The sequence below is a fragment of the Leishmania major genome, chromosome 31 (assembly GCF_000002725.2).
Source record: "Leishmania major strain Friedlin complete genome, chromosome 31".
NCBI classification, from domain to species: domain Eukaryota; phylum Euglenozoa; class Kinetoplastea; order Trypanosomatida; family Trypanosomatidae; genus Leishmania; species Leishmania major.
In genome coordinates, this window is record NC_007272.2 from 35621 (window position 1) to 53363 (window position 17743).

Here is a 17743-nt window from a genome sequence, read left to right on the forward strand (position 1 = left end):
TCGGTGCAGTGTGCGTGGTACGATGAAAAGAGGAGTCGCATTCACGATCCTGCATGGAGACACGCTGTGCGGCTACCACTCAATCCTTCTGCCTCCGTTTCTTCTTCGGTGCGCGGGGAAGACGGTGAGCGATAGCAGAGTGTTGAGGTGGGTGGGGTGTGGGGAAGGCAAGTGGGAGAGTACGAATAATGCCCGCCGTCGCAGCATCGCGACAGCTGATTGAGAGTGACCGTGTTCGTGTAGAGGCGGTCGAGAAGGCAGGGAAGCGGCATACAACCGCGAAAGAGGGCGAGCGGCACTCCTTGGAAGGGCGAGTTTCATGAGAGCACGCGGGGATACACTGGCGTGCGAGAATTATGCGTCGGTGGCGGGCACACGCGTACTCTCAATGGGGGAGAGTAAATACCACACGTACATCATGAGGAGAAGAGGCCCGGTGCGTTTGCGACGTCTCGCGCCAAGCACGCATGGAGGGTGAGCATGCCCGCACGCACGCGCCCACCCCTGCACCGTGTTCTTCGTTCCCCCTTGAAGCGAGACGAAGCGCAAGGAAGGAAACGCTTCCCGCGAGCACCTCGAAGGAGTCTAAAGTGGAATAACCGGAGTTCGTGTGACGGGGTCGCGACTGCGATACAGCAGGACGTAGGCGATGTGAGCTTCTCCGACACCACGCAGCCGCTTCACGTCCTCCTCCGAGACGGCCGCCACGTGCTCGTCGTCGTAGACGAGCCACGTGTCTGCTTTCTTACCCCAGTAGACGTAGTGGCCGCCGTCCGCGCTGCGGCCCTTGTGCGAGATGACGCCGCACAGGTCATAGTAGCCGCTCTCATTCCTGAGGATCAGGGGAACCTTCTCCTCCTCCGGTTTGTCCACTGGCGACGGCTTCTCCTCTGCGCGGGGGCGGCAACGCCGCGCCAGCTCCGTGTCGCGCCGCTCGCGGATATCCTCGCGCACCGGCTTCTGTGCCGCCTTGAGCGCTTCGGTGGAGATGATGGTGGTGTCGAGGATGAAGGGGAACGTGATAGGCTTGAGGATCTTCGCCTTCTTCTGAATGTCGCCGCGCCAGGAGAAGCGCACCATGTGCACAAAGACATACTCCGGTGCTTCGGTCAGTCTGCTAACGCGAGTGAACCGGGCGGCGTCTTTCTGCAGGGCCTCGCAAGGTGCGGTGAAGTGCTCGTCGAAGGCGTGCTCGAGCCCCGCCTCAAGCGTTTGCACCTCGCCGGTGATGTTGCAGGAGAGCATCGTGAAGGGCACGTCGGACTCCTTGCCCTTGTCAGCGGGGTCGTCGACGCAGGTGAGGGTCTGGTGCAGCTTGCCTTCAAAGAGGTGCGCGTACTTCTCGGGCAGCACGGCGTTTACGGCCTGGAGCAGCATGTTCAGCACCTCCTGCGAGTCCTGCTGTATGAAGCCACCGTGCTCGTTGCGCTCGCCAAACGTTGGGTTTGTCTGCACGAGCGTCGTCCAGAACTGCAGCGGCATCACCGCATCCTTGGTGCTCTCCAGCAACTGTAGCACAGCACCGAGCTGCTGCAGAAGTGCGTTGTCGCCGCGGTACACGTCGAGCACTTCCCGAATCTCCGGAATACTCCGCATCATCTGCAGAGCCGAGTTCAGGTAGCACGTGTTGGCGATATTCTTCAAGCCATTTGAGGTTGGCGCAGTCGCGGTGTAGCCACCTGTCTCATTCGCTTCTACAACAGCCGCTTGCACTGTGGGCACCGTTGCAGTGCTCTCCGCTGACCCAATCAGCATGACCGTCTTGCCAGTCACGAGGCCGGCGGCGCTGAGCGTGGCGTCATCCTTGTTCATGGAGGGCTTTAGGCCCATGAGCTTCTGCTTCTCCACTGGCACCCCGGTCTCGGCTTTGAGCGCCTCCTTGAAGGCACCCACCGTACTGCCCAGGTCCACCTCCATCGTGAGGTTCTCCTTACCCCACTTGACTTTGATTTTGGCCATCGTGAGAAGGGGCACGGCTGAAATCGCGGCGGAGAGACGGGGCGAGTAAAGGGGGAGGGGGGAAGGGAAGAGAATCCAGCCGATCTATGAGGGCGGAAGGGGTGGGGTTGGGAGCGGTGCTGAGTGCCAGTGCTTCGCCGCATGAACGCGTGTTTGTGAGCGGCAGCAGTGGCAGTTGGCGAGTTGGATGCCGCGTTTAGCACGAGAGGGGCGAGGGAATGGCAAGTTAGTGGAGCAGCTAAGGTCACGCGCGCCTCGCACGCAGGGGAGACACGCCCGGTCGCGTGCAATTCGTTTCAAAGGTACCTGCGTGGCAGTGAATCACCACTCCCCCCTCACATGCAGCGCACGATCATTCGGTGCTGCGCGACCATGGCAGATAGAGACAACCAATCATCCTCTTGACGAGATGCATCGCGGTAGTCCCACGAGCAGCAGTGCTCCATCCCGTGCAGTAGCGACGTCGCGTGTCCTTGTGGGTGCACCGAGGGCACCTGTTTCACTTTTTCTTGAGCAGCAGCGTTGCGTGCACGAGCAAGTGCACGCAGCACTGCAGAGAGGTGTGCGAAACAAACGCCGACCGGGCCTGGCGCACAGGGAGAGGATACCCTCGCGCCTCCGTGCTCGCAAAAGCGGTGGGGTCACCTACCCTTTCTGCGGGTCAGGAGAGAAGAAAGAGGATCTGCTTTTTGCAGCTGGACTTGATCTGCTTGGCGCTCGTGTCCGGCGAGGCTGGGAGACACCCCAGCTGGCGCCGCAGCAACGCACAAACGACACTCTTTCGCTGCAAGGCGTCCCATGGGACGGAGCGGTACCAATGTCTGTCGGCGGTGCGGATGAGTCGCTCAACCTCCCGGCGCCGCATGGCCCCGTAGGTCCATGACGCGAAGATGGGGGACGCGTTGTTGCGCGGCATCACCCGCACCCACCGAAAAGACAGGTCGGCCCCTACTAAGGTGCTGTGAATATCAAGGGCCCGTAGTACGAAGGTGACGATGATGTTGAGTACGTACTCCGAGGCGCAGCCGTTCTGCAGCAGCGAAACGAGGCTGAAATCCTCCGGCTTCGCTTCGCGCCGCTCGAGAGCGCTCGCCTCGCGCACCAGCTTGATGAGCTTGTTGAGGTCCTCCACGTGCCCCGCTTCGAGTGAGCGCACCTCTATCCGCTCCTGCACCGACTTGGCTATGTTCTGCACGTAGGATCGAATGCGCAGCTGGTAGTCCTTGACGCAGCTCTCCAAGGAATGCTGCAAGTGGCACCCGACGCACGCGCTGTAAAGCGCGGCGCTCATGAGCGCCATGCCGTCGTAGAGGTCCCAGTGGTCCTGCCCCTCCAGCTGCTCCCACTCTGCCAGCACCCGGATCGAAAAAAGGGAATTTTGGGCTTCTTTAAGAAAGTTGAAGGCGTTCGTCACCGCGGCTGGGGTGTACGGCGCCTCGAAGGAGCGGCGGACAATGTGACGCAGCTCGTCGCCAGGGGCGATCCACACCTCTGAGGGCACAAACTCAACCCACTGCGTCTGCACAATGCGCTGCGTGCGGGGCTGCTCTGCCGCGGAGACGAGCTTCAGGACTCGGCGGTAGAGGGAGCGTGCGAGCTCCTTCTTGATGGCGCCGCCTCCGTTTCTCATTGCATGCGTCACAGATGGCGAGGGGGCAAGCTGAAAAAAGAGGGCGTTTATGCGGCCGCGTGATCCATCGCAAAGAGCGTCGGCTCAACCCAACGAGGAGCAGCAAGGGGGCAGCAATCTCCGTTTCAGACTTGCTCTAGGGATGATTGGCACGGTGGGAGGGGACGGCGGCGACGCAGTCGACGCCGCACCTGCTGACTTCTTCCAGTAATGCTACCTGGAACAAAGAGAAGAGTCGGGCACGCGGCGGAACACATGAGATACCCAGTTCCGCAATGCACGACGAGGAGTTGAGGGAAGGAGGGGAGGATGAGGAAGGAGCGCAGAAGGAAGGCTGCAGAGACCCGGCAGCGCGGCATTCACAACGGCATGGCCGCCCGTATGCAGGGACAGCGTTGCGGAGGACTAAAAGAGAGCGGGCTACGTTTTAAAAGAGGGAACACAGAAAGGCAGAGGCACGCCCAATCACCAAACCAGACTGACACGCATACTGACGCCGACCCGTGCCCACGCCTACGCGTCCGGCCATACCACGTAACTAACACGCACAACAAACATGGAGAGACGCCACGTTACAGTCGAGGGGCATCTCTCGCAGCTTCGCCAACAGAGAGAAGACACACCCGCGGATTGTGAACAAAAAAAAAATGCGCTGGTCCACAGCCACGAGAAGGGCATGAGGCGCACAGCGCAGAGAGAGGGGAGGGGGGGGGGAGTGGAACGCAGGAGCGAACGGTTTCGCAATCAGCACGGCAACAGGCGGCGCCTCACAATGGCGCGTCACCCGGAAGGGAGGGAGAGACAGCTCCTTGTAACACATGCGCCGTACACGAAGCCTCCCTTCCGCGTCTGCCCCCTCCCCTCCCCCCCCCTGCGCGCCCCTCCGCGAGCGTTTTGCACCCGTCGCTGTCTTACAGAGGACCGGTACCGAGGCGCGGCAGGATCGTCATGGACATGAGCTCCTGGAAGAGCAGCTTGCAGGCGTACGGCATGAGTACCTGGGAGATGCGCGTGTCGTTTTCGCAGCCCTTGCATTGGTAGCGGTTTAGCTTTGTGTCGGCCACGCATATGGTGCCGCACATGTTGCAGACGTGTACCGTGTAGTAGTCGCTGACGCGGAAAAGGCGCTCCCGCAGCCACTGCGAGGCGCCGTAGGACAGCATGCAATCGCGCTCCATCTCGCCAAACCGCAGCCCACCCTCGTGTGCGCGACCCTCGGTTGGCTGGCGCACCAGCGGCTGCAGCGGCCCGCGTGGGCGTGCGTGGATCTTGTCACCGGATAAGTGCTTCAGGCGCTGGTAGAAGGTGGGGCCGAAGAAGATCAGATGGTCCAGCGGCAGACCGGTGTGCCCATTGTAGAGGCACTCGTTGCCGTACCGCTGCGACCGGAGGGCATGTAAAGCCTTGCCAAAGTCGTCCACAACGACGGAGCAGAACGGCGTTGCGTAGACCTCGCCGCCCTTGTAGCACGCCACCTTGCCGGCGAGCGTTTCGATCAGGTGGGCCACTGTCATGCGGGAGGGAATGGCGTGGGGGTTGATGATGAGGTCCGGCACGATGCCGTCGCGGTTGAAGGGCATGTCCTCCTGGCGAAACTGGATGCCGTTGGTGCCCTTTTGTCCGTGGCGGCTGCAGAATTTGTCGCCGATGTTAGGGATCTTGATGGTGCGAATCTTGACCTTTGTGAAGCGGTCGTTGTTGTTCATGGTCAGCATTACCTTGTCCACGACACCCTTCTCCGTGGTGCGAGAGGTGATGCTCGCGTCACGCTTCGTGATCTTGGTGTTGCCGGTCGTGAGCTTCTCGAGGTCCGCCTCAGGGAGAGGGATCGTCTTGCCCACCACCACGTCGCCACCGAGGACCCGCATGCCGGGCTTGATGAGGCCGTCCGTGTCCAGCTTCGAATAGTCGGCGCGCTTCACACGGCACAGCTCGCGGTCGGGGTTCTCAAATGTCTCGAGCGCGTCGCGCTTCTGCCGCTCCTCCTTCGCCTTGAAGGAGCGCCAGAACGCGCTGCGGAAGAAGCCGCGCTCCACGGCGGAGCGGCTCATGATGATGGAGTCCTCTTGGTTGTACCCACTGTAGCACGAGATGGCCACCACCGCGTTGTGGCCGGCGGGCAGATCGTTGCTGTGCATGTACGTCATAGCCTTGGTACGCACCAGCGGTTTTTGCGGGTAGAAGAGGACGTGGGCGGTGGTGTCCATGCGCATGTTGAAGTTCGAGGCGTAGATGCCCATGGCCTGCTTACCCATGGCGGACTGGTAGGTGTTGCGCGGGGACTGGTTGTGGTTGGGGTACGGGATAATGGAGGCGCAAATGCCGAGAATCATCGACGGGTCCATCTCGCAGTGGGAATAGTAGTAGTTCTTCTCCACCTCGTTTGGCGTCATGGCGATCAGCAGTGAGTCCTCCTCCTCGCAGTCAATCAGCTCGACGTAGCCCTTCTTCAACGCGGTCTTCCACGAGATCGACTTCTTCCCGCCGGCCTTCTCGGAGACAAGCAGGTCGCGCATGCCGGACTTGCGGAGCTTCAGGCGGCAGTTTTCGGCAACGAAGAGAGGGCGCAGGCAGCGACCAGCGTCCGAGAAGACGCGAATTTCGCGATCGCGGATATCGCGCACGATGCTCACCTCGTTGCTGAGCTCGCCGTTGCGGCGCCGCGTGCGAAGGTCGTGCAACAGCCGCTCCGGGTTGCGGTCGACGCCAATCATCGTTCCGTTCACAAACACGCGCGCCACGCGCACGTCAGCCGTGTCCTCGAGGCCGATCGTGCGGAAGCCATCGATGCGCGCCTGCACGGCCTGCACCACCTCGGCGTGGTCCGTGCCGCGGGACATGAGACACATCAGCGCCACATTCTTGAGCAGCCCGATCGAGCCACCCTCTGGCGTCTCCACGGGGCAGATGTACCCCCACTGCGTGCAGTGCAAGTTGCGCGGCCGCGTCGCCTTGCTGGAGGCGGCAATGGGGTTCTGGATGCGGCGCAGATTGCTAAGGGAGGACGAGTAGGTGAGGCGGTTCAGCGTCTGCGCCACGCCGGTCTTGATGTTGCCCGTCTTGAGGTCGCCGAAGTTGCCGGTGGCGAGGCAGCGGCGCAGACCGTCTGTGATAAGTTTGCTGTGAATGACGCGACCGAAGCTGAAGACGCCGCGCGGGTTGGCGGCGTGGTCCTGCAGTGTCTTGATCATCTCCTTCCGCACCTGCGCAAGGAAGGTCTGCAGCTGCACCGTCAGCAGCGTGCCTGCCACGTCAATGCGCTTGTGCCCGAGAAAATCGCGGTCCGTCTCCTCGTGCCGGCCGAGGGCGACGAGCAGCAGCTTGTGCACCATGTAGCCCATGTACAGGCACTTGGTGCGGTTGGCGGACGGGTCCGTGCCCATGTGCGGCAGTAAGTCCCGCATGAGCAGGCTCTCCGCCTCCCGTTGCAGGTTTGCCATGGCGTCTTGCTTGCCGAGACGGCGTCCAATGTAGCCAAGGGCCTCCTCGCGGGTGAAGATCTGCAGCGTGCTCGCGTCGCTCATGGAGCCACGCAGCAGCTCCAGCATCGCCGTGTCCTTCAGATCCGGCACGACCGTCTGCAGAATCTCCTTGTCTGCCACCATGTCCATCGCCCGGAACAGCACAAAAAGCGGAATTGTCTCGTCCATCTGCGCAACGCGGCACATCAAGTTCTCGAAGCCGCTGCCCGGACCTTTGTTCCTGTACTGCATGATGATCTGCAGCGTGCGCGGCTTGTTCAGCGAGCCCTCCACGATCGACTTCACCTCGCACAACAGCCCTTTCTGCCGGGAAAACGTGTAGACGTGGTTGGCGGCCTGCCGCTCCTGCGCAATGAGCACCTTCTCGGTACCGTTGATCACGAAGTACCCGCCCTGGTCATGCGGGCACTCGTTGAGCCGCGGCAGCTCATCCTCATCCTTGCCACTGAGATTGCAGCGCATAGACTTGAGCATGATGGGAATGCGTCCCAGCTCGACGTTGCGCAGGAAGGTGTCGTGCGGCGTGTCCGCGTGGGGGTGGTACAGCTCTACTCCGAGTGTCACCTGCGCCTGTGCGTCGTACGTCATGTCGCGCAGACGGCACTCGTTCGGGAAGAGCGGCGGGAGCGGGCCACCTGTGAAGTACGAGTGCGTCTGGTGCGACGGGTTGCCAATCACCACGTCCTGCAACACCAGCCGGGGCTGGTCGCGCTGCTCCTCCATTGTGACACCCGGGTCGTACTGGTCGTCTTGGCGCGGGATGACCGCCATGCTCTCAATCATCTTGGGGATGCGCATGAGGAAGTCGTTATACGAGTCGAGCTGCTGGTGCACCAGACCCTTCTCCCGGAAAAAGGATGAGATGACCTCCCAAATGTCCTCGCTGTCGAGGTCATCGTTGGGGTTCTCGTCGTCGTGCTCGTCGACGATGCCGTCATCGAGGACTATGTCAGGGTCTTCCAGATCCAGCAGCTTATCCTGTGCCATGGTGGGGGCGCGCGTGTAAGCGGGGGAAGAGGGATGGGGAGCTGGAGTGAGGGTAAGAGCACGAGAGAGAGAGACGCCCAAAGGAAGGGGGGTCACGAAAGCGTTGAGTCTGGTACGCACACTGCGGCGACGGGAGATGGACAAAGGGGAACAACACGCGAGAGACAAGAGAAGGTGAAGGGGGTTGGGCGGGGCAGGTGAACGGCGCAAGTGTGTGCGTGACACGGTGCCGCACTGCACGACCATCACAAGGGGGTATAACAGTGAGGGACAGAGAGACCTCATGGAGGCGTGCGTCTCATCGAGCAGCGGTGGCCTCCGATGCAGGGATACAGCGGGGTGTCAACAGCAGTAGTGAGCCTCCGTCCACCAACACGGCGTCACTCCTGACGGCTGCACTTGTCTTGATTGTTTTTTTGCCTTTGCCTTGATGCCGTCTATTGCATAGCAGCCCCTCGCACCGAGCGCAACACAGAGCTCTTCTATACGGATGCGTGGGGGTGCACACGAGCAGGCACCCCCACGCATCGCGCGCGCCGCTGGCTGTTTCAGTGCCGCTCGACGCCCTGTACTTGAGTGAGAAGGTGCTCCATCTGGCGCTCCAGGGCCGCCAGGCGGTCACGCTCACGGCCGCGTATGCTCTCTGCTTCAAGGGCGAGTTTCCGTTCCTTGTCCGCAATGAACTGCACCAAGAGCTGAGCCTGAGCCTCGGCGCCAGCAGTGCTCGCTTCCACTTGTCTGATCTCCGCCGTCAAACATTGAAGCGAGTCGGTGTGCCGCGCCTGCGTCTGCGAGAATTGGCGCCGGGGTTCCTGCAACGCTTGTCGCCGTCACACGTTGGTCGAGGCCGCCACGAGCGCTTGTGCGGCCGCGGCCCTGCTTTGACCATCGACTGCTGCGTTCTCCGCTTGCAGCGCCTCCTCCTCGTCCCGGAGAGCGGCTTCGTCTTTGCTGAGCAGCGCGTCTTCGCGGCAGAGGTGCAGCAAAGTCCTCCATGAGCGCTGCTTTGCGACCCAAGGTGGCTTCCATCGCGGCTTGCGCCTCCGCCTCGAGCTGACGAGCAGTCGCCTCCTCCACACCCTACATTGCCTCCCACGCGTGTAGGGCGCGAGTGCGGCTCTGAAGACGCAGCCATTGCGGTGACGGCCTCGGAGAAGACGTGCTCGCCGTGCCAAGTGCGGCTTCTGAAACAGCGGGGATGCCATGATCGTCTCTCGACGCCGCTTTCGCATGAGGTGAGGTCGCAGTGACCGGGGCGCCCCGACCCCACGTTGGCGCTCTGCCGTCAACGCTGCAGTGTCCATGCCGCCTGCGAGCCAAGCACCGCCACGCCGGAACGTGTGATTGGTGACAGAAGGGCTCGCCGTGGAGGGAAGTCGGCGGGTGCGAGAAGAAAAGACGGCAAAAAAGGTGGCGCAGCGCATGCAAGGCAGTGACATGCATCAGAGCGGGTATGTGCAGAGTAGTGGGCAGGTGCGCTGGCTGCCCCCATCTAGCTCCTCAGCCCACGACAGACACATCTCCCAGGGGGAGTGCCAGCGCGCTGCTGGTTGGCGTTCTTGCGAGCTGGATGCGCAGATGTGGCCGTGGCCGTGGCAGCGAGAGAGAGAGAGAGAAAGAGGGCGAGACACAGGAACGAAAGCGCAGGAGCAGCAGCTCTCCTTACCAAACACACACAACAAAAAAAACACACCAGAGCAGAGAGGGGCCAGGATCGCTGTCGGCGGCGCATACTTCTCCCCACACGGCCCGCCGCCTCCTGCACAGACGCCAGTCCCCTGGCCAAACGATGGTGATGCTACTCCTCCTCCTTCGCTGGGGAGTAGTTGAAGGATTGGGAGCGGCGCAGCTGAGAGGTGTCGAGGGTATCGTAAAGTTCATTGCTGCTGAGGTGTCGGCGCAAGCGTGGAGGCGCCATGTTCTTCACCACCGTAGTAGGCATAGCGCGCGGCGGGGCAAAGAACTCGTCGTCCGAGTCGTCCTCGTCGAACAATTCCGGCGGCTGCTCCCGGAACCAGCGCCAATAAGCGTAGGCAAGGAGCCCCAGTAGACTGCCGACGCTTGCCACTGCAGACGCAGCAAAGAGGATGGCGACGAGTAGAAGAAACGTGGAGACGGGGTAGTCGGTCAGCCACCGTGCCACTCCCGTGAGCTGCACGGTGGAGAAAAAGATGAGCCGCGACACTTTCACGCGTGAGGGTGCGCCGGCGTCGGGGAGCTGGTAGAGCGTGAAGTTCATAGCGCGCAAGCGGGGCTGCAGGTCAAGAGGAGGCGTGAAGCGGTGGTAGACCTCCAGCACCACCGCCACCTCGCGGGATGAGTCGATGGGTGGAAACGGCGCGCTATCCTGCTGGCGCAGCGCACTTACTAGATACTCGTACGACCACACCGGCAGGCAGAACCAAAATCGCAGCACCTTCTCCAGCAGTAGCACGAGCCACGACCGCTGCAGCGGTCCGGTGCGCACTGTGACGGAGGTACTTTTCGTGAAGAGAACGTCGAGCTGGGCAACGGACTGCACGGCGATGGCGTCCTCGGAGAAGAGCATGGCGGACTCCAGGATGAGTGATACGACCCGGCCCACCTCCTCTTTCGCCAGCACCACCTGCAACTTGGCCGTGTACTCGCCCTTCGCGTTGAACATGGCGGGCCCTAACTGGAAGAGACTCTCGAGATTGACGCCTCCTCTCGGAGAGAAGACCTGTGCCGAGGCGGCGGTGCGAGGGATGTACATGGTGGTGGAGGCCAGGTGACTGTTAACAAAGTGGCTCAGCAGTGAGAACTTTGCATCCGCAAACTGCTCTATGTGCTGATGCAGGAGGCTGAGAGAGTCGACGCGCTGCGTCCTGGACTGGATGAGCTCGTGGGTCTCTCGATCGGGGAGAATGAAATCCCTGAGCGCGGTGTCCTCTGGCAGGTGCCGCATCCAGTCGTCGTCGTGAAATGGCAGCGCGTTGAAGTGGAGTGGAATGACGGCGGTGCCGGGCACATTGGCGAGGACGAGGTGACGGATGCCTGCAGCGGTGGCTACCGACGTGACGAGGCAGCCAGACAGGTCCGCTACCAACACCACAAGGGCTGCCATGAGCAGCACGTAAAAGACGAGAACATACCGAAGATAGCGGCGGGAGGTCTCCAGAAACGTGTACATGCGCGTGCTGCCCGCGGCGCAGCTATCCCTCACTTGCATGGTGATGGCCGCCCGCAGCGCCTGCTGCTGCAGGGTGACCTCATGCAGGACGGCATGGAGGCACTCCACCGCGGCGCCTATCATCCCCGCCTTTGGCAGCGGCGGTGACAGCTCTCTTCGTGAGTGTTTCGGCATTTCTACGATGAACGCGTGCGCGACTCCCTCATGGTAGTGAGTGCGCCGTCGAGGACATGCACGTGTGCGCGTTGTCAGTGGTTGGTGGACAGCTGGGAGGGTATGCCGTGGGATGGCAGAGCAGAGAAAGAAACGAGAGTGGCGGACGTTGGCGACAGTAGGAGAGAGGGTGGTAAGAGGATAAGTGCCGTGAAGCCGCTGTAGCCGCGGAGGTGGGTGAGGGCACGTGCGTGCGGGGATGCACTGCGGGGTATATGACGGACCGGTATTTGGGATGCCGCTAGAGACACAGCAGAGACGCAGAAAGAGAGAGCGCGTGGATGGGGGTGGCGGGAGGGAGGGCAGGGATGTGGATCAATGCGCGTTCTGACACTCGCAACCTGAACCGTCGAGTGAAGGGCGCTTCTTCGGTGCCGTGGTCGTGCTTCACGCTTACTAACGTGCATCGACTGCACAGCATCGTCATGGCTGTCAAGTAAAGTGCGCGGAGCGGCAGCGCTACACCCGTGCTGTGTGTGTGTGTGTCAGCTCACTTGTTTACACCAGCGGATACCGCAAGACAGCCCGATTTGGACCAGAGTAACAGTTGAAGAACACGCGCGAAGCACACGCAACGCGGCGGCACCGTTTTTCTCGCATCGCTCGCCGCCACAGCGCTAACCAGCTTCCTCCTCTCTTAGCAGGGCCATGAGGTGGTGCACTCGAGCCGTTGTGACTCTTGCGTGAACCAACAGCGCGTGGCTGTACACGCGCAGAGTGTCTGCGGTGATGGTGGCCACGGCGGCCTTCCAGTGTGCCAGCATCAACTCCTTTGCCGCGAGTTCGGCAAGCACATCGTTGGCGAGTAGGCGCCAAGTGTGCCGCACCAGATCGGATGCTTGACTGAGCCCGTCAAAGAGCGTGACGCCTTCTTGGTATATTCCGTGCTCCGCACGGAGTAGCGTGGTAGCGAGCCGAAAGCCATCCTCCACGGCGCTGTCAAGCTCATCGACTGTCGTGAGATCCGTTACCGCATGTAGTCGCTGCGTCAGCTTCGCCAGCCGCGGCAGCAGCGCAGACCAACGCGAGGGCAGCAGCTCTAGGTACTGATCTAGGAGTGCACCCTGCAGGTAGGCAAGCACCTTATCCATGTACTTGTGTCGCCCTGTGTGCACCACCGTGGTACAGTGCACAATGCAAAGGCGACGGAAGACAGAAAGCTCGAGGGCAGTCGAGGGAACAAGATGGGAGACGTTCGGATGCTGAAGAGGGGCGAGGAGAGAGAGAGAGAGAACGGGGGGGGGGGCTGCTGCGGTCACGCGCGCATGCAAAACATACTAACAACCTTCTCCGTCTGCGTGGCAGAGGACTGCTCTTTCCGAGTCGACGCCGCATCCGTGGTGCTCTGCTTTCCGCTGAATCTGCGCCCAGGGTTATTCCCCCCCCCACCCCCAAAGGGAATAGCCGGACAGGGACAGACGCGAAGAGCATGGCCCTCCATCATGGCAGAGCGCTTTTGTGAGCTTGTGTGGGGGAGCACAGTGCACCAAGAGTGGGACGATGGGAAGGGGGTGCGCGCCGAGGACCTGTTTCGCTTTGGGGTTGCGCGTTGCTTTGCCGCCATTACCCGGTTGACGTGCTACACACACACACAGTGACACGCTGCCATAGCAGGCTGCCTGCTTGATTCACCCCAGAAGCTGTTGTGGAAGGGGGAGGGATGGCGACCAGCGATGAGATTAGGAAGAAAAGCACTACCTTTATAGCGTTAACCGCTTCCAGCTATGGCCCTCACTTACGCGGTTTGGGCGGCTTGCGCTTGCCCTTAATCTGCCGCTCGCTGCGAGTCACCTTGGAGCTCGGTGGAACGCTAAGCTTGTGGTTCTTGGCTGGCGCGTTGTCGGCCAACACGACAGCCTTGCCCTTCTCGAGTCGCACCCGCTTCGAGCCGACCTGGAGCTCCGCGGCATCGTCGCTGGCGTGCTCGCGCTTCTTAGACGATGAGGCGGAGGCGCTCCCCGCCCTGGACAGCTTTTCGTCCGCCCCGTCCGGCTGCTTCGTGGTGCTGTCTGACAGCTTCTTCAGCTTGCAGATGAAGAAGCCATCCATGTTGTGCACGTGCGGAAAGTAGTGGCGGGAGAGCTCGAGGCTGTCGTGATAGCGGTGGTGGCGATACTTGGTGAAGCCAGGACGCCCGAACGGCAGCCCCATCTCCACCACCTGCACGTCACGGCGCCTCAGCGCGAAGTCCACGATCGCCTCATCCTCTTCCACGAGGAAGGAGCAGGTAGAGTAGACAACGTAACCGCCGATCTTGCAGGCGTCGATGGCGCTTAGCAGCAGCGCTCGCTGCAGCTGTGAGGCACGCTGAATGTCCTTGTACTGTTTGCTTGTCTTGATGCTCTTGTCACGTGAGATGATGCCCGTGCCGGAGCAGGGGGCATCGAGCAGAACGCGGTCAAAGTTGCGCATCACCCTCTCGTAGCCGGTGCCGTCGTAGTTCGTGACGATGCAGTTGGTGACACCAAGGCGCTGTAGATTCGCGTTGAGCGACTTGCACCGTGGCTCACTCACATCATTCGCGAAGAGGACGCCGGTGTTCTTCATGAGCTGCGCAATGTACGTCGTCTTCCCTCCCGGAGCGGCCGACATGTCGAGCACGCGCTCATTCTCCTGCGGAGCGAGGGCCATGACTGGCAGGAAGGAGGCCGCAGCCTGCAGCATGTAGTGGCCCGCGAGATACTCGATGGTGCCCGCGATGGGGACATTCGACTCGAACACTTGCAGACCCACCTTGGACCACTTCTCCAGCGGCTCGACGCTCATGCCGCGCTTCACAAGCGCCTGCACCAGATCACGGCGCTTCGCTTTGAGCGTGTTAACGCGAATGGTCGTTGGCCTTGTCTTCTCCATCGCCTCCAAAAAGTCCACCGCCTCGGCAGGGGGGAATAACTGCAGGATCGAGTCCATGAGGAATTCGCTGTACTCGTACAGCTCGAGGAGATCCGAGCGAAGCAGCTCGAGATACTCGCCACGTTCGCGATCTTCTTCGCGCTCCTGCTTGAAGTTGGACAGCACACGAACGGTCTCTTGAATGCGGTCACGCAGCTCTTCTGCAGTGCTCGTTTTGCCCAGCAGCTGGACGGCTGCGACGTCGCCCTCTTCCTGCTGCGCCTCATCGTCCCGCTGCTCGCGATCGTGCAGAGGCGTCGGGTGCGCTGTGCGAGTCACAATGTCCTCCCGCTGCTCCGCATCGGCCAGTTGGCGCTGCGCCAGCATGCGGCGGCGGTACTTCTCAGCCTTGACCTCGAAGTCGTCGTCGTCCTGAATTTCCGCGTCGAAGTCTTCCTCGTCCTCCTCGTCGCCGTCCATGACGTCGTCGAATTCGATGCTCTCCTCATCGCCGGAGCCGTCCTCCTCATCCCGCGCCCCGTCGTAGTCGCTGCTGTTCCCGGCGGCGTCACCGTAGTCGAAGTTCGAGTCCTCCTCCTCCCCCTCCTCCTCCTCAACCACCGGTGCCCTTCGCGCAGCCTTGGGCGCGACGGCAGGCTTCTTGGCGGCCTTCTTCACGGCGGCCACCACTGCAGTTCCGTTCGCCTTTTTGAGCGACTTGGCTGCGGGGGCGGCGGCTTGCGCCACCACCTTCTTCTTAGCGGTCACAGTGGCCGTCTTCTTGGCCATTGGCAGAGCGGTAAGCGAGATCAGGAGGGAGAGATGAGCAGATGCGGTACTGCACTCTGAGCGGCACGCCCGTGTGTGCTACGTGTGCTACGGTGACGCGTCTTTGTGTGCTGGAGGTGTGCGAGAGTACACGCCCGCGGGTGTTGGGCACGGAGAAAGAAGGAGAGGCAGGAAGAGCGCGCTTGCGTGATGGGGAGGGGAGGTATCGCGGCACAAGGCACTCACGGCTTGCATGTGTGTGTGTGTGTGTGTGTGTGTGTGTGTGTGTGTGTGCGCCACCACCTCCAGAGGCTGAGGAACAGAGCCGAGGACGCAGCCAGCACATAGCAACGCAGCAGGTACGTGGCGTCCCGTCACGAGCGGGTCAGGCCCTCCGTAAGTGCGCATGGGATGTACCGGAAGAGAGACGCGGCAACGCAGCCTATTCGCTCGTCCACCCTCATGCACGGCACAGCCGAGGGAGAAGCGAGAACGAGACGAGGCGCGCTGGGCGGCGCCGTGTTCGATGCCGCCGTGATTGGCGCGTTCCATTTTTCTTCTTGCTGGGATGAGGTTAACCGTGTGTTTAGTCTCGGAAACGGCAAGCGCACACAGGCACGCACAACAGGAGGATGGGAGGGTGACAGAGGCGACGCGATATCGAGCGCGAGGAAGGCGGCGGAGGTGGGGTGCACTACATCCACTTCTACAGCTGCACCCGCTTCGCGATAGGCCACGCACGAATGACACCGCGCCGCACTTGGCACGCATGGCGACCGCCCTTCCCCCACAAACGCGGTGCGCCACGGTTAGCTGAGGAGGCCCTCCTTACTAAGGGCGAACGACCTCGTCTTGTTATCCTTACCACCACTGGCAATAATCGACTGCCCCACGTACGTGACGTCCAGCACGCCATCCGTGTGCATCGCATCTAGCGTGAGCAAAGCCGTGTTGGTGCACCGCAGGTCATACACGCGCACCGTGGCGTCTTCGCTGGCTACTGCGAAGAGGCTGCCCCCGCTGTGCTCGGCGTCACCCTCCTGCGCATCCCACAGCCACACCACGCTGTAGAGCCACTGGCAAGAACCACTGAAAGTCTTCACCACATCCTTCTGCCGCGTGTCGAAGAGTCGGGCACGGTTGTCTGTGCAGGCGGAGAGGAGAAGGTCTGCTGCTGGGCTGCTGCCTGCCGGCTTCACGGAAATGCGGTTGATGGGGTGGTCGCCTTTAAACTGAGACTGCAGCTGCGCTGCTTCTGTGTCGAGGCACTTGATGTGGCCGTCATAGCCAGCCGAATAGAGCCGTGCGGCGCCATGGGCAGCAGAGAAGCGGCTGCACAAGACTGGACGACTGTGGTCGGTGAAGGTCACAAGCGGCGCCTTCTTCGACGGCACCGTGTCACCCTCCATCATCTGTTCCCAGTTGAACACCTTCACCGTGGTATCCCAGGAGGCCGTGGCAACAAGCCTGCCGTCACCTGGCGCGATGGCGACTGAGTCGACGCCGTCGGTGTGGGCCTGGATGGACCCCAGAAGCTGCATGTGGCTGCTGGTGCTGTCCAGCTTCCAGGCTGCAACGCTGCCGTCCTTGCTAGCGCTGGCGAACATGAAGTCCCCGTCGAGCCTGGTGCGCTTGCGACCGGTCTTGCTGCTGGCCGGCGCCACTGGGTGGAGGGCCACCTCCTTAACAGCCTCGCGATGGAAGGAGCCGAGGGCGAGGCAGCTGTCGCCGTCCCACAGTCGAACGCAGTGGTCGTAGGAGCCGGTCAAGAGAAGCTCGGCGTTATTGCGGTACGGGGCACGCACACTACTTACCCAGTCATCGTGCGGGAGCAAGTTGCCCTCCTTGGCCTGCAGGGCGGGGGTGTACTCGATATTGAGCAGCTCCTCGCAGCTGATGCCGCGGCGCTGCAGAAAGCGAAACAGCGTCGTACCAATGTACTCATCCTTGTAGAGAAAGTCGAAGTTCTGCCCTTCAACACCGAGCACGTTCTGCACGAGCTGGTTGAGTCCGTCTGGCAACACGTTGAGGGGTACGGAGAAGCTCTGCTCCGGCATAGGCTTCGAGTAGGTGGTTGTGAAGAACGTAACCACCGCGCTGCCCCCGTTGGCACCGCTGGTGGCCTGCACGGCTGCTGCATTGCTGACAGCAGTCATGATGGAGGCGACGGGCGACGAAGAGTCTTTGAAAGGGGGCGCGGCGAGTGCGAAGTGTAGATCCGCTGTATATATGCATGGAAGGGAGGGGAGGGACGGTACGGAGACCATAAGACGGGGAGCAGAGAGATGGAGGATGGTGGACGGATAGCCGATGAGGGGGAGAAGTGAGGGGAGAGGCGGGTTAGCATGGGGGTGTCACCGTGTACTCTCGTGTAAACGAAGGCCGGGTGGTGATGGTGGTGGTGGCGGTGGGGAGGGGATAGTAGAAATGCACAGATAGGGACAGACATGCCGTCACTTGCCACTGCATGCCACACCGACTGTGCACAGTGGTTGGTGAAGCGGAAGAGGAGGGCGAGGGCAGTGAGTACCTCGGAGGCTACGAAGCGCGAGTGAGCGGGTTAGATTAGTGGGACGACTCGCGCTCAACGAAAGTAAAATCGGCTCTCGGCAGCGTACGTGGACGTGCCGGTGCGAGGATGGATTTCATTAACGTGTGTACGGCGAGGCGGAACAACGAGCATTCGGAGAGTAGCGCGCTCTGGCGTGTGTCAAGGCACGC

At 61.6% G+C, this 17743-nt stretch overlaps 7 protein-coding genes across 7 annotated transcripts; all 7 read right to left on the reverse strand.

Moving 5' to 3' along the window:
* Nucleotides 1-585: 585 nt before the first annotated feature.
* Nucleotides 586-1959, reverse strand: LMJF_31_0140 (putative ubiquitin hydrolase; the record flags this gene model as incomplete). The annotated part of the gene is made up of 1 exon (XM_001684946.1): nt 586-1959. The coding sequence occupies one exon, from the start codon at nt 1957-1959 to the stop codon at nt 586-588; it is 1374 nt and encodes a 457-aa protein (XP_001684998.1).
* Nucleotides 1960-2620: 661 nt separating this feature from the next.
* On the reverse strand, nt 2621-3589 carry LMJF_31_0150 (conserved hypothetical protein; the record flags this gene model as incomplete). The annotated part of the gene is made up of 1 exon (XM_001684947.1): nt 2621-3589. One exon carries the CDS (start codon nt 3587-3589, stop codon nt 2621-2623), a length of 969 nt encoding a protein of 322 aa, XP_001684999.1.
* Nucleotides 3590-4500: 911 nt separating this feature from the next.
* On the reverse strand, nt 4501-8058 carry LMJF_31_0160 (putative DNA-directed RNA polymerase II subunit 2; the record flags this gene model as incomplete). Its single annotated transcript, XM_001684948.2, has 1 exon — nt 4501-8058. The coding sequence occupies one exon, from the start codon at nt 8056-8058 to the stop codon at nt 4501-4503; it is 3558 nt and encodes a 1185-aa protein (XP_001685000.2).
* Nucleotides 8059-9856: 1798 nt separating this feature from the next.
* LMJF_31_0170 (conserved hypothetical protein) lies at nt 9857-11383 on the reverse strand (the record flags this gene model as incomplete). The annotated part of the gene is made up of 1 exon (XM_001684949.1): nt 9857-11383. One exon carries the CDS (start codon nt 11381-11383, stop codon nt 9857-9859), a length of 1527 nt encoding a protein of 508 aa, XP_001685001.1.
* A 656-nt stretch (nt 11384-12039) lies between these two features.
* Nucleotides 12040-12513, reverse strand: LMJF_31_0180 (conserved hypothetical protein; the record flags this gene model as incomplete). The annotated part of the gene is made up of 1 exon (XM_001684950.1): nt 12040-12513. The coding sequence occupies one exon, from the start codon at nt 12511-12513 to the stop codon at nt 12040-12042; it is 474 nt and encodes a 157-aa protein (XP_001685002.1).
* A 640-nt stretch (nt 12514-13153) lies between these two features.
* Nucleotides 13154-15043, reverse strand: LMJF_31_0190 (putative nucleolar protein; the record flags this gene model as incomplete). The annotated part of the gene is made up of 1 exon (XM_001684951.1): nt 13154-15043. One exon carries the CDS (start codon nt 15041-15043, stop codon nt 13154-13156), a length of 1890 nt encoding a protein of 629 aa, XP_001685003.1.
* Nucleotides 15044-15831: 788 nt separating this feature from the next.
* LMJF_31_0200 (conserved hypothetical protein) lies at nt 15832-17289 on the reverse strand (the record flags this gene model as incomplete). The annotated part of the gene is made up of 1 exon (XM_001684952.1): nt 15832-17289. One exon carries the CDS (start codon nt 17287-17289, stop codon nt 15832-15834), a length of 1458 nt encoding a protein of 485 aa, XP_001685004.1.
* Between the last annotated feature and the right edge of the window lie 454 nt (nt 17290-17743).